Here is a 12,865-nt window from a genome sequence, read left to right on the forward strand (position 1 = left end):
AGAAAGTATGCTTCGTGCCAGCAAGCGCTGGTCACCTAGGCCAGTGTCCAGGTGGTCTCGGTTTCCCTCTCCACCACACCATAGAGTTAGTTCATTAGTCAAGAGCATCAGTCCTTCCTCCGAAGTAGTGGTCTGGTCAGTGGCTTATGTGAGTCCTCATCGCTCCCATAAATAGTGAGTGTCCTTCCTTCAGTCTTCTTTCTTTCTAACCGGTCCTTCACGTTTGAGTGCCCTTATATTATTCTCCAAATAAAACCTTTTGATTGTTGGGGCGCTTGGGTGGCTCAGTGGGTTAAAGCCTCTGCCTTCGGCTCAGGTCATGATCTCAGTGTCCTGGGATCAAGCCCTGAATTGGGCTCTCTGCTCAGCGGGGAGCCTGCTTCCTCCTCTCTCTCTCTGTCTGCCTCTCGGCATACTTGTGATGTCTATCAAATAAATAAATAAAATATTTAAAAAAAAACCCCAACCTGACACCTTTTGATTGTTTTCCACTTTCTGCAGAATAGCCTAAACTTTTTCTCCATGCTTACAGGCCTGCCTGCCTGGCCATTGGCCCAGTACTCCTTTTGAAGGCTATCCTACCAGGCTAGGTTTGAATGTTCCCCTGAAGCTGCTCATACCGTTATCCCTGGATGTTCCCCCTGCCTTCAGGCATTCCAGTGTCTTGTCGTGTCCTGTCTTACAAGTGCACTCATACTTCAACCCTGCTCACATTGTCATTTTCCCTTGAAGCTTTTCAAGACTCCTCTTCCTGCTACTTGTCATTGTTTTCTTAGTGTCTAGTCAGTGCCTGGCACATAGAACATACTGACATGTTTGAGGAACCAAGTACCTCTGTCTATAGACTTAAGATAAAAATTTTAATATGGAAATGTGAGGGTTTTAAATTAAAATTTTTGTCTGCCAAATTTGATAGGTTAATAGTGTTCTTAGCAGTTAAGCCAACATGAAGTCAGATATTTAATAAAAGTTTGCATAACCAAAATCTTGTGGTCTGCAAGCATCTTAAAAGCTAGCCTTTAAAATTAGCTCTGAAAAGGCACGTGTCTTTATGTATTAGGATATTTGTAAGTATTTGATATAATTTTACTCCCTTGTTTCTCAGTGTTATTTGTGGGCAGTTCCACTTAGCCTGCCTGTACTTGGTTTAGACGCTAATACAGAGTGCCTTGAGAAAGCAAATTTAAGGGGTGTTTGGCGGCTCAGTCTGTGGAGCGTGTGGGTCTTGATTGTGGGGTTGTATGTAGAGATCACTAAAAAGAAAACTAAAAAAAAAAAGGAAAATAAATTTAAAAACTGTTGCATGTTGGGTCTGGAGGAAGTTAATTGTAGGTGCTAGATATTCCCCAATTTTTTCTCTGTGATGATGTTATGTGTTATTTAATATATGTCTGTAGCTAATCAATTTGAACTTTATGATCATTCTGTTTTGACTTCTTGGGTTTGTTGTTCTCAACTGGAGACTTTCTTTGATTGTTGTAACTTGGAGAAGAGGTGGAGTGCTACTGGCATCTAGTGGGATACAGCTAAATATCTCCCAGTGCATGGGACAGCCCCTAGAACACCTATCAGGCCCAAAATGGTAATAGTGCCGAGGTTGACAAATCCTGCCTTTAAATGATCTATAGAAATAGGATCGGCTCTGCAAACTTAATGGATTTTTATAGTTTTATATTTGACTTTTTTACTGTATTCATTTCTCATCTTAATAACCTTTTTAGTTTCTTGGAGTTTGGAAAGTGCTTTACAGTATTTTGTGCTTCTTAAATGCTTCCTATTTCTTTCCACACAGTATATACTAAATTAATACTTGATGGATTGATTTTGGTTGATAAATGAGATGAAAAGGAGAATATTTATTTTAAGGGAACATTTTTCTTTACACTTGGGAAATACTGATTAATATCCATTCCCAATTGTGTGTCACATCAGAAGCCCTGGAGAGTTTCCCAGCAGCAAGTACATTGAGGTGCTCGTCTGCACGGCGGATGGGAAGCCATTGTTACTAATGGGAATGCTTTGGGAGGAACTTAAGAACCACTGACACGGGGCACCTGGGTGGCTTAGTGGGTTAAGCGTCTGCCTCCGGCTCAGGACATGATCTCAGGGTCCTAGGATCGAGTCCCGCATTGGGCTCTCTGCTTGACAGGGAGCCTACTTCCTCCTCTCTGTCTTTGCCTGCCTCTTTGCCTACTTGTGATTTCTCTCTGTCAAATAAATAAATCAAATCTTAAAAAAAAAAAAAAAAAAAAAAAAGAACCACTAACAAATTTGGTAGTCCTGTAATTCCAGCTTAAATATCTTTAACTTCTGATTTGTTATATTTTGTCTATGAAAGGACGATTTCTGTTAGCATATTGGTTTAGATTAATTTACTTTTGAAAATGGACAAATAAAATGGAAAATAAATTCAGCATTTATTTACTATTGAATACTGGAGAAATTCAAACTAGTAGTTTCCTCTATTCAGTTATTACCCAAGTTTTCTTGTAACTAGAATATGAGCTCATTATAAGCTTTTCTTCCAAGAGATCAATTTGGCTTACAGCGGTAAGCCAGGCAACTTTATAGTGTTTTATGTTTTAAAATTTGTTTTTTAAATTTTATTTTATTGACAGAGACACAGTGAGAGAGGGAACACAAGCAGGGGAAGCAGGAGAGGGAAAAGCAGGTTCCCCGCTGAGCAGGGAGCCTGATTCGGGACTTGATCCCAGGACCCTGAGATCATGACCTGAGCGGAAGGCAGATGTTTAACGGCTGAGCTGCCCAGGTGCCCCTTAAATTTTTATTAAAGACATGACTTGAAGTGTTGAGGGATTTGTTTTTAATAGTGACTCTGTATTCCCTCTCCCTAGAATCTTGATATCTATTTGCTGTTAAGAACTTCACAATTTTTTAGTTATTACTTTTTTTTTCTTTAAAGATTTTATTTGCTTATTTGAGAGCAAGAGTGAGAGAGCACAAGATTATGGTGAGGGGCAAAGGCAGAAGAAGCAGACTCTTTGCTGAGCAGGGAGCCTAATGCGGGGCTTGGTCCCAGGACTCTGGGATCATGCCCTGAGCCAAAGGCAGTCGCTTAACCAACTGAGCCACCCAGGTGCCCAGTTAACTACTTTCAGTACAAATGTGAAGTTTTGACTTAATTTGGTGAGGAAGCTGTGAAAACAGAAGACTGAGTATTTCAACTTATCATATGGTAAGAGTATTTGGAAATAAGGGAAGTTCAACTATAGAGTAGTTTTTAGGTAAATGCTATTAAATTGGTAGTGGTTTTACACGTAGGTAATACAATTTTTAATTAAACAATATAATACTGTCTTTATCTGTAGAAAAAAGCAGAAGAGGCTCATAAAATATTTGAAGGTCTTGGCCCAAAAGTTGAACTGGTAAGTACAAAATTTCTTTTTTCATGTCTGGTGGTGGTTTTTTATTTGTTTTGGTTTTTTTTTTTTTTTTTAGTCATTTTTCTTGGGATAAGATGGAATACAACCTATCTACTGTGGAATGAGATCTGGGCAGTACATTTGTGCCAGCTTTAAAATAGTGTGGCACAAACTTGGTTACCTTTGCAGAAGGATTGTCCTGAGTGTGTTTTTGCCTGAGCAGGCCATTTAATCATACGAGGTAGAAGCAGGACAAGTAAGACAGAAATAGCTCTTTGGACCATATGTTCTTCCTTTGCTTTTGCAATTAAAAACCTGAATAAATGTATTTCTTATGGGATACCGTGGATTTATAAACATTTTTATGAGAGTGCCATTAATAGGAGATGGGGAAGGAGTATTATTCAGGGAACCTGGAAGTCTGGAAGTTTTGGGAGGGCAGGTACTGTGATGATCTAGGAGTACTAGGTTTACCTGAAAATATGAACTGTTTCTTTGTACTTTTATAGACATGTGTACAATGTGGTATATTTAAATATTTGATTTATTTTATAGCCACTCTATAACCAGCCATCAGATACCAAGGTGTATCATGAGAACATCAAGACGTAAGTATTCATCATCTTTGGAGTTCTTCAGTTAAAGACCATATATTCTATAAAGAGATTGTTTTATGTTATCTGCTGACTTATATATAATATAGTGTAGGTGTGTTTTAGATTTGTGTAATTTGCTGTCGTTTTACTATATGTTATCTTCCTCTGGCTTCTTGGGGGTTGGGGTAACAGCTTTGAGTTTCCGAGGCCAAAAAAAAAAAAAAATGAAATAAATTATTGCATAAAACTAGCTGGTTTTATGATCTGCTAGTAAAAAAGGTGAATACTTAACATTGAAATGGCTTACCTTGAGGCTTGAATTTTTTGCCTCCTGTTTTGTCTTTTTTTCAGTGGAGTACCTGCAAGGCGCATGATGAAGTAAGATAATGAAGCTTTTTCATTTAAGACTAGTGATGACACCGTCCCCCACCAAGCCACATCTGCCATTGCAAAGTAGAAGTGCCACGGATCATTTTATCATTATTCAAAATCCTATTCTAGGGAAATCCCTTCCATGACTCTTGCTAATGACGGTATTTGTAGACCCTTCTGCCATTTAATGTCCTGGTGCCTTGGAAGCGCTCGGTCACCTCACATGGGTGAGGAGACTGTTCAGAATGTAGTTTGCTTAGCCTTGCTCATCCTAGATACCAGGCCTTTATGGATGCAGAGTTTGGAATAAGAAAATAAGTGAAAAGAAAATCTAATTTCTTGATCTGATTGAAGTAAGAGAGGAAGCTAGATAGGTATCTTTTTTTTTTTTTAATTATCATACTTGGAGAGAATTTAGGTGAATTATTCTTAGTTTGTAACAAAAATGTGATATTTCTACTTTATGTTTTATTAAGAATAATCAGCACATTTAAATTATTGACTAGTATAGTTACTAATGAGCAGATTGCTATTTATATATCATTTTTTTCTTTGAAAAAATTTCTTACTGAGAGTATGTGCAATAGTTGACTACTTTGCAGAACTGGTGGCAAATATAATTTGCATGGTAGTATGCATGAACAAAATTGAAATTTGAATAAGTTTAACTTTTGTTAAATAAGTGGTTTATGATAAAAATCATATATACTTAGAATTTTTCTGTTAGATGCTACTGTGGTCTTGAAAACCCTTAGAAGTAGGTTTAGGCAAAATTCATAAAAAATAATACCTTGTTCTGGAACTGTTTAGCTGTTTTAGCATTTTTTAAAGGGAGAGTAGCAGATAAAATCTAGTTGGCTACTTTTAATGATTCCCCCCTTCCCCCAAAGCTTCAGTTATGTTTGTGTTCTGTCTTTCCCCCCTGATATTAGCTGGAGAGCAGCTCTGTCTGATTTATTTCATGCTGTCTACACTGCCCGACTACAGTGCTTAGCACACTGTCCTGGGATAGGTTACTACTGACTGGCTGACTTCTTAAATCCTAGGAAACATTTTAAATGATATTTATTGATTATCATTTGCTTTTGAGTAGCACGTAATTAAAGCTAGAGCAAAAGAAATATGTGGTAATGCTTCCACTGTACGTCACCTTGTGAAATAACCATTTACTCAGCTGCATGCATCCGTATGAATCGTGTAGTAGCTCTTTTCTCATCACCGTCATTTGCTTTGTATGAAATAGCAAATATGCCTTTTAATAATTCTTTTCATGTCTTGGCTACTTTTCCATATAGCCAGCTCCTGACTGTCCACGCTAATTTGAGTGGAACCAGTGTCACTGTTAGTCCTGAGTGGCAGATAATCCAAAAAATTACTTCTACTTGCCTTGGCTTTGTATTTATATTTGAATAATCAGCTTGAAATCCTTTCTGGAAGTAGGTGGGGTATAAATATTTATATTTGAACCTGCATGTCATTGTTTTTGAAGGTCACAGTGCTTCAAATTTAAAAAGTGTAACCGTTTCATTAAGATATAAGAGAACTCTTCCTGTCTTGTCACATTGCCCTCCATGCCTTCTTAGAGTGGTTTGTGTCATTTCTGTGATGGAAGGAAATCTGTGTAAAAGCAGAAGTCCCCTCTCTTCTCTGTGGGTGCACCTTCTCATAGAAGGGAGGTCAGCACCTTACCTGAGGTAGGGAGGTAACTTTAAAAGCCTTTCCTTCTCGTCTACCTCCCCTCCTCCAAGAATGTACAGAGATGTTTATATCACCAGAGTTCTTAAGAAGAATCATTGACTGTAACTATAACTTGAAAATATTTGCCTTATACTTGGATGTAATAATTGAAAGTGAACTATTTGTATAAAATCTTGCTGTAGAGTGAGAGGAATCTTAGTCCTAATTATTGCAAAAGTCTTATTTTGCAGGGTGAAAAAAATAAGACTAACTTTGATCACATCAGATATTCCTAAGTGATCTTTGCTTGTTTTTCAGTGTCTCTGAAAAAAAAAAAAAAAGTGAATGCATTATTAAATTATGCTTTTTCTTAATGTCATACAACCATATTTTTCTCTTCTAGAAACCAGGTGATGAGGAAAAAACTCATTTTATTTTTTAAAAGAAGAAATCATGCAAGAAAACAAAGGGTGAGGTCCTATCCTTTAACTGAAATTTGTACAACTTTCCCATTCATGCTCATTTAGGCATTTGCTTTCCCTTTGTTAGTGAGGATGGTTCTTGATTCTGTTTGAGAAAAGGTTGCCGATTTAGGAAGTAACTATAGAGATGACTTAAATATAAATCTAATTCTAGCAGCAATTGACATTTAATATCATTATCAAATTAATTTCTTTGGTCATCTGTGTATAACATTTCATCTAGTCAAAATAAAGAAAATGGTGAGTAGTTAAAAGGGAACATGAAAGAGAAGTAGGATGATCAACATTTAGTCTCTTAAACCCTCAGACCAGTGTGGGTAAGTTACAGTCATGCTGAGTGGACATTACTGTTCTTTCTTATTAGGAACTGGGTCAGCTAAAGTTCACCTTTTTGAACTTCAGATACGTTTTCACATTTATTATATGACTTGCAGTCCAGAAGTTTTGTGGTTCTAATGTTCATGGAAATGAAGTTACAGAAAATATAATGCCAGTATGTTTCTTTTCACAATATGTTTCTGCTAAGTTGAGACAGACTGTTAATTTGTTTAAATTCAGTTGCTTACCAAATAAATGATGTTCCTTAATTCACATGAAAAATGAGCCGTGTGCCTTATAGTTAATGACGTGATAGTTTAATGAATTGTAAAGCTCAAGAGTCAGCGGCTTTTACTTGACACATAACTTCTAATGTAATCTGCCAATCTGGTCCTTCAGATACTGTCCTTAAATTAGTGTGTTTTTGTTTTTGCAAGAAACATACAAAAATTAAAAGAAACTACTAAAGCATTTTTTTCTATCCAGTAATTTTGTTATAATTGTGGTAATTTACTGTCTGCTGATGCAAACATAGGAGCATAGACTTTGTTTTCATGCTTCACAGAGTCTTTAGTTATAACGTTTACATGTTCACTGATTTGTTTAATAAATATTTATTGGCTGTTTACTCTGTCCATGTATTGTTCTGCAGAGGTGAGCAAGATAGCCATGTGGTTTTAACTCTTAAAGCATACAGTGTGACTGGCGGCAGATGAGTCACAGGCAGTTACAGTATCGTACTCACATTGTGGGAAGGGACAATACGGATGGCTGTGGGAGCATACAGGAGGGGCAGCTAATGCTCCGTGTATGAGTCGTAGAGGGAAGTTTGCAGGACAACAAGAAACTCTGGAAATCTGCGCAGGCACAGGGAGCCGCTGAAGTGAAGGTCTGGGAGGTGGACAGAGTGTGGCAGGTTGCTGGGAGCATGGCAGAAATGAGGCTGCTGGGGGAAGAGGGCCAATTTGCCCACAGGAGGTTCACCTACCAGACTTTGGGTTAGATCCCAAGGGCGTCTTTTAAGTGTTTGAACTGAGAAGTGAAATGTTCAGGTTTGTATTTTAAGAGTTTGCTTCTGGCTCCACCATTAAGAAGGCCTGGGAGAGAATAAAGGCCGCCTGGGAGCCAGTTTGGAGGTTCCAACTTTGATGTAGGTATAAGGGATGGTGTTGACCTGGACTGAGGAGCTAGCTAGAGACGGAGAAAGTGAAGGACACAGAAGATACCTGGGAGTTGAGAAGAATGGTTGGCAAGTGTCTGGGGGGCGGCACGGATCGTGAGGCTCTCCTCTCTAGAGCCACTTTCTGGAGGGGACCTATGTTAATGGTTTTTCATGAGTCCTACCCCTTTTTCTATCCGTGTGTTGTTGACACATTCACACTTCTGTGCTCATAAGGGAGGCTTCTTGCCTCTCCATTGAAAAAAATGAGATCATACATTACTCATTTCTCTAAAAGGATTAACTCTTGGTTTCATGTAGTTCACTGCGTTTCTTTTTATCGTAAAGCACAACCAATTTCTGCTTTTTCCAGACTGTCAAAAATGTTTAGATAACATTATTTATAATAGCAAAAACCTTCAAGTAGTCCAAGTCTCCAGCAGTAGAGGAACAGTTAAAGCATGAGTGTTTTCTTTGACACATGGGAAGGAAAACACCAAAATGTTAATATGATTGCCATTGGGTTTTGGGGATTATGAACTATTCACATGTTTCTATCACTTATTTTCCATTTTTTTGACAATGAAGACATATATTGTTATCAGGAAAATAATAAAAGTAGCTGGGCAGCTATTAGTAGGGCTTATTAATTAAATAATTTTGTTAGTCTTAACATTAACTTAAAAAAATCTAGCCAAAATATGCTCTATATGCTGATCTTTGTAGGAAACAGGGCTCTTTTCTCTCTTGTCTTTCAGATCAAGGATGTTTCATTCACAGTTGAGTCCTAGGCCAAATGTACTTCTGACTTAGCCTTAAGAAGTAGCATTTACTGTAAAGTATTAGGTTTGTCAGAATGACAGAGTTTAGTTTAATTATTAATTTGCTACGGGTATTTAATAGGAACAAAAAATCTGCCAGCGTTATGATCAGCTCATGGAGGCATGGGAGAAAAAAGTGGACAGAATAGAAAATAACCCCCGGAGGAAAGCTAAAGAAAGCAAAACAAGGGAGTACTATGAAAAGCAGTTTCCAGAAATTCGAAAACAGAGAGAACAACAAGAAAGATTTCAGCGGTGAGTAGTTTGATGTTTAATGGCTGCGCTCTTCTGGCTAATGGCTATGCTTTCTCCTCGCCGACAGATTCCCATTCCTGCTCTCTCACGGTGTTAATGGTTACCTGAATCGGATCTTAAGAAAGTTCATAAAGAACTTTTCATTTTGAATATAAAATTTCATTACCAGCTGGCAAAGATTACATCTTGGTGAATTTAGTATTTGTTTTTTATTCTTAAAATAATGCTGTTCAATCTAAATTTAAGTGAATATTTTGAAAGTAATTCTTCTGTTCTTGAAAATACCTATTCCTTTAGAAATGGCAGTTAAAAAGAGTAGACTTGAATATTTCTTAGTTCTTCATTACCTGCCAACATGACCGAAGAGTATTATATATGGATGGCAAATTAAGAAATTCTTTGATATTGGTTGATAGTTTCTGATTTGTTTCTACTTTAGAGAGCAAGTATTTTATAAAATTAAAAGCTTTAGATTTCGGGGGGTGGGAGGTTGGGGGAACAAGGTGGTGGGTATTAGGGAGGGCACATATTGCATGGAGTACTGGGTGTGGTGCAAAAACAATGAATACTGTTATGCTGAAAAGAAATTAAAAAAAAACTTAAAAAAAAAAAGGCTTTAGATTTGTTCTCCAATATTTCTTGTAAGAGTATATATAAGCTTTAGTTCTTTAATCACGATTAAGTTTTTATGAGGGATGATGGTTGTTTTCTTTTCCCCTCCCTGTAAAAAATACTTGATGTATTTTTCCAAGTCTGTTCCTCTGCTGTAGAAAGCAAAGACTGCTATTTGAAATGGAAATGTCATCAATACCTGTGGTTTTCTGGAAGTTTCCCATAAGTTGTTCTACCATTTGAACTTGGACATGTAACCTTTAAATTTTAATCTCAATATTTTTTAAAAAAGATTTTTATTTATTTATTTGACTGACAGATCACAAGCAGGCAGAGAGAGAGGCGGGGAAGCAGGCTCCCTGCTGAGCAGAGAGCCTGATGTGACCGATGTGGGGCTTGATCCCAGGACCCTGGGATCATGACCTGAGCCGAAGGCAGAGGCTTTAACCCACTGAGTCACCCAGGCACCCCTTAATCTCAATATTTTAATCATTCTTCTATAGAATCCTAATCTTCGGGCATATTACTTAAAAGTGGTATCTCAGTAGCATTAGTTCTCTGACTTGTAGTTGGTTAAAAAAGTCCCATTCAGAGGAGTAATGCATATAAAAGTAACTTAATTAGTGTCTTCTTTATAAGTGGCCTTTAAATATATTTATAATTTCTTTCTTATTTTTAGAGTTGGGCAGAGGGGAGCTGGTCTTTCAGCCACCATTGCTAGGAGTGAGCATGAGATTTCTGAAATTATTGATGGGCTCTCTGAGCAGGAGGTAAGGAAATTAATTGACTTAGCTTTTTGAATTCATTGATTATTCAGGCATTTTTAGCCTCATACCCCAGGAACTAAGGGCTTATTTGTCCATAAATGAGGGAACATTTATAGAGTTTGGACTGTTCCAGAGACCAGCCAACCACTGAAAGTGTTACAGCAGGCAGTCCTGTGATCAGATTGGCATCTTACATAGATGGCTTTAGCAGCAGGGAGGCCTGGAGGAGAGGTGAGGGCGCTGTTAACATGAAAACAAGACCTGAATCAGGGTGTCAGTGGCAGGGATGTGTAGGAGCAGACTGCCCAGAGAGATTCATCTGAAGTGGACCTGAGGTGCTGGTGGGTTCCCCAAAGTGTGCTCTCTAGCCACAGAAGCCTGGGAGGCAGAGATGATAAGGCATTGATAAATCTGTGCTGAGTAAGGATAAATTTCAGTCCCTGTCATGAGTCTTTTGAGCTGTGTTCAAACCGTCTCTAAAGGTTGGTCCAAAAGCCACCTCCTGTTTAATTAGTTGTTCTGGTTTTGATTTTATATACTGGTTTTTTAAAAGCCTCATCTTTGGTGTCAACTATACTTCAGCTTATAAATAAATAAATAAACAAACAAACAAATAAATAAACAAATATATATATATATATAAAATAAAATAAAAAAAAATAAAAACAACCCCAGAAAACCTCATCTCTGAATTCTGAAGGTCTTGCTTATTTGAATGTGGTGGTCTCCTGAAGTACTGATCAAAGACAGTTATTAAATTGCTATATATTTTAAAACTTGTGGTCATAAACAAACAAACACCAAAAAGCTAGTGGTCATAATCCCTGCAGTGATGATTAAATCTGCGTTAAAGTTTTTTGCTTGCTTTTCGACTGGTTCCATTAGGGCAGATCTGTCAGCACCCAAAACTGGGACAAGTTGACGTGACTACGGCTCAGATGTCTGCCCCAAATCATGCTTTGGTGTTCAGACTGACTGAGAGTATCCTATAAAATTTGACACTTTGTAATGACTTGACTGTAAGGCAGTATCCACTTCTATGAGGAAAAGTTTTAGGAAAAAACCTCGCTTTGTACTGAGGTCAATACGTGTATTTTTGGTGAGTTTTTTCATAGAAATGTGTGCTTGTGAACTTATTAAATTACAGTTTGGGGAAAAACCGACTGTAGAGATGTAACAAAGCTTTAGTTGAAATTTTAAGGATAATAGTCTTCAATTTTCAGTGAAAAGATTATGTAAGATTAGCAAAAAGTATTCAACACGTCGAGTTTAATTTAAAATCACTGTCCTTAAGATTTGGACACCTGTTTATTTTTTTTTTTCTATTCATTGGTCTCCTAAATGACATTAAGATTTATTCTCTGAAATGATCTTAAGACTTTTAAAAATGACACTGTGTTAATGTAATTAAATGTTTCATAAGATCCTTACTTCAGTGAACTTGGCATTTCTTTGTGTCCTTTAGGTCTAAAATATTACTATCTGAAGTATCTACTTCTTTTAAGTAAAGAACTCTTCTCAAATTGTAGTAGTGGGATATAAAAACATAACGTATATCCTCTGCCTGTATGATTCATTTAATGAGTATTTATTAGATATATGAGTAATTAGCGCATGTTAGATGTTATGGTACATGCTGCTGTTGACACATGGAACTACACATGTGGTTTTTCTGGCGTATATTAGGATAGCTATAGCCCTCTTTAAATTTTACTCTTTGTAAATTATGTTTACTTTCTTTCGCAGAATAATGAGAAACAAATGCGGCAGCTCTCTGTGATCCCGCCTATGATGTTTGATGCAGAACAGAGACGGGTCAAGTTCATTAACATGAATGGCCTCATGGAAGACCCTATGAAAGTTTATAAAGATAGGCAGTTTATGAATGTTTGGACTGACCATGAGAAGGAGATCTTTAAGGACAAGTAATTTAAACTTTAAATCATTTTCTCATACAAGTTTACATAAATTCTTGAGAAGTATTTGGCATTCACCAGCAAATTTTGTGTTTTAAAGATTTTTAATTTTTTATTTGACAGACAGGGATCACAACTAGACAGAGAGGCAGGCAGAGAGAGAGGGGGAAGCAGGCTTCCCGCCGAGCAGAGAAGCCTGATGCGGGGCTCGATCCCGGGACGCTGGGATCATGACCTGAGCCGAGGGCAGAGGCTTTAACCCACTGAGCCACCCAGGCGCCCTGGCATTCACTAGTAAATTGAACCATTTCCCCCAAATTTTGGCCCTTTTTGGCATTTGTATGGATACTCTGGAAGGTAGAGAATATAGATTTGCTGTAACCTTCCCATAAGTTTATACATGGGAGCCTAAGTCACAGATGAGAACTGGGGTTATGGAGTCAGGTTAAGCGTGGTATCCAAATTTGGGTTGTGTCTCAGTCACCTGGGGGTACATTTTAAAAGTAC

General features: G+C 37.5%; 1 protein-coding gene across 18 annotated transcripts in view; it reads left to right on the plus strand.

Annotated features, from left to right (window-relative positions):
- NCOR1 (nuclear receptor corepressor 1) overlaps nt 1-12,865 on the plus strand; it is a 153,056-nt gene that overhangs the window by 58,701 nt on the left and 81,490 nt on the right. For 12 of the 18 annotated variants that reach the window (XM_013049607.2, XM_045085424.1, XM_045085412.1 and 9 more), the window contains exons 7-13: nt 3,330-3,386; nt 3,939-3,991; nt 4,331-4,357; nt 6,432-6,498; nt 8,891-9,063; nt 10,355-10,445; nt 12,189-12,367. In XM_013049607.2, coding sequence (XP_012905061.1) covers nt 3,330-3,386; nt 3,939-3,991; nt 4,331-4,357; nt 6,432-6,498; nt 8,891-9,063; nt 10,355-10,445; nt 12,189-12,367 — 647 coding nt within the window. The remainder of the gene's footprint in view (nt 1-3,329; nt 3,387-3,938; nt 3,992-4,330; nt 4,358-6,431; nt 6,499-8,890; nt 9,064-10,354; nt 10,446-12,188; nt 12,368-12,865) is intronic. The other 6 variants (XM_045085416.1, XM_045085417.1, XM_045085421.1 and 3 more) reach the window with 1 other exon arrangement.

Source organism: Mustela putorius, unplaced genomic scaffold (assembly GCF_011764305.1).
Source record: "Mustela putorius furo isolate JIRA1106 unplaced genomic scaffold, ASM1176430v1.1 tig00000867_pilon_pilon_pilon, whole genome shotgun sequence".
NCBI classification, from domain to species: Eukaryota; Metazoa; Chordata; class Mammalia; order Carnivora; family Mustelidae; genus Mustela; species Mustela putorius.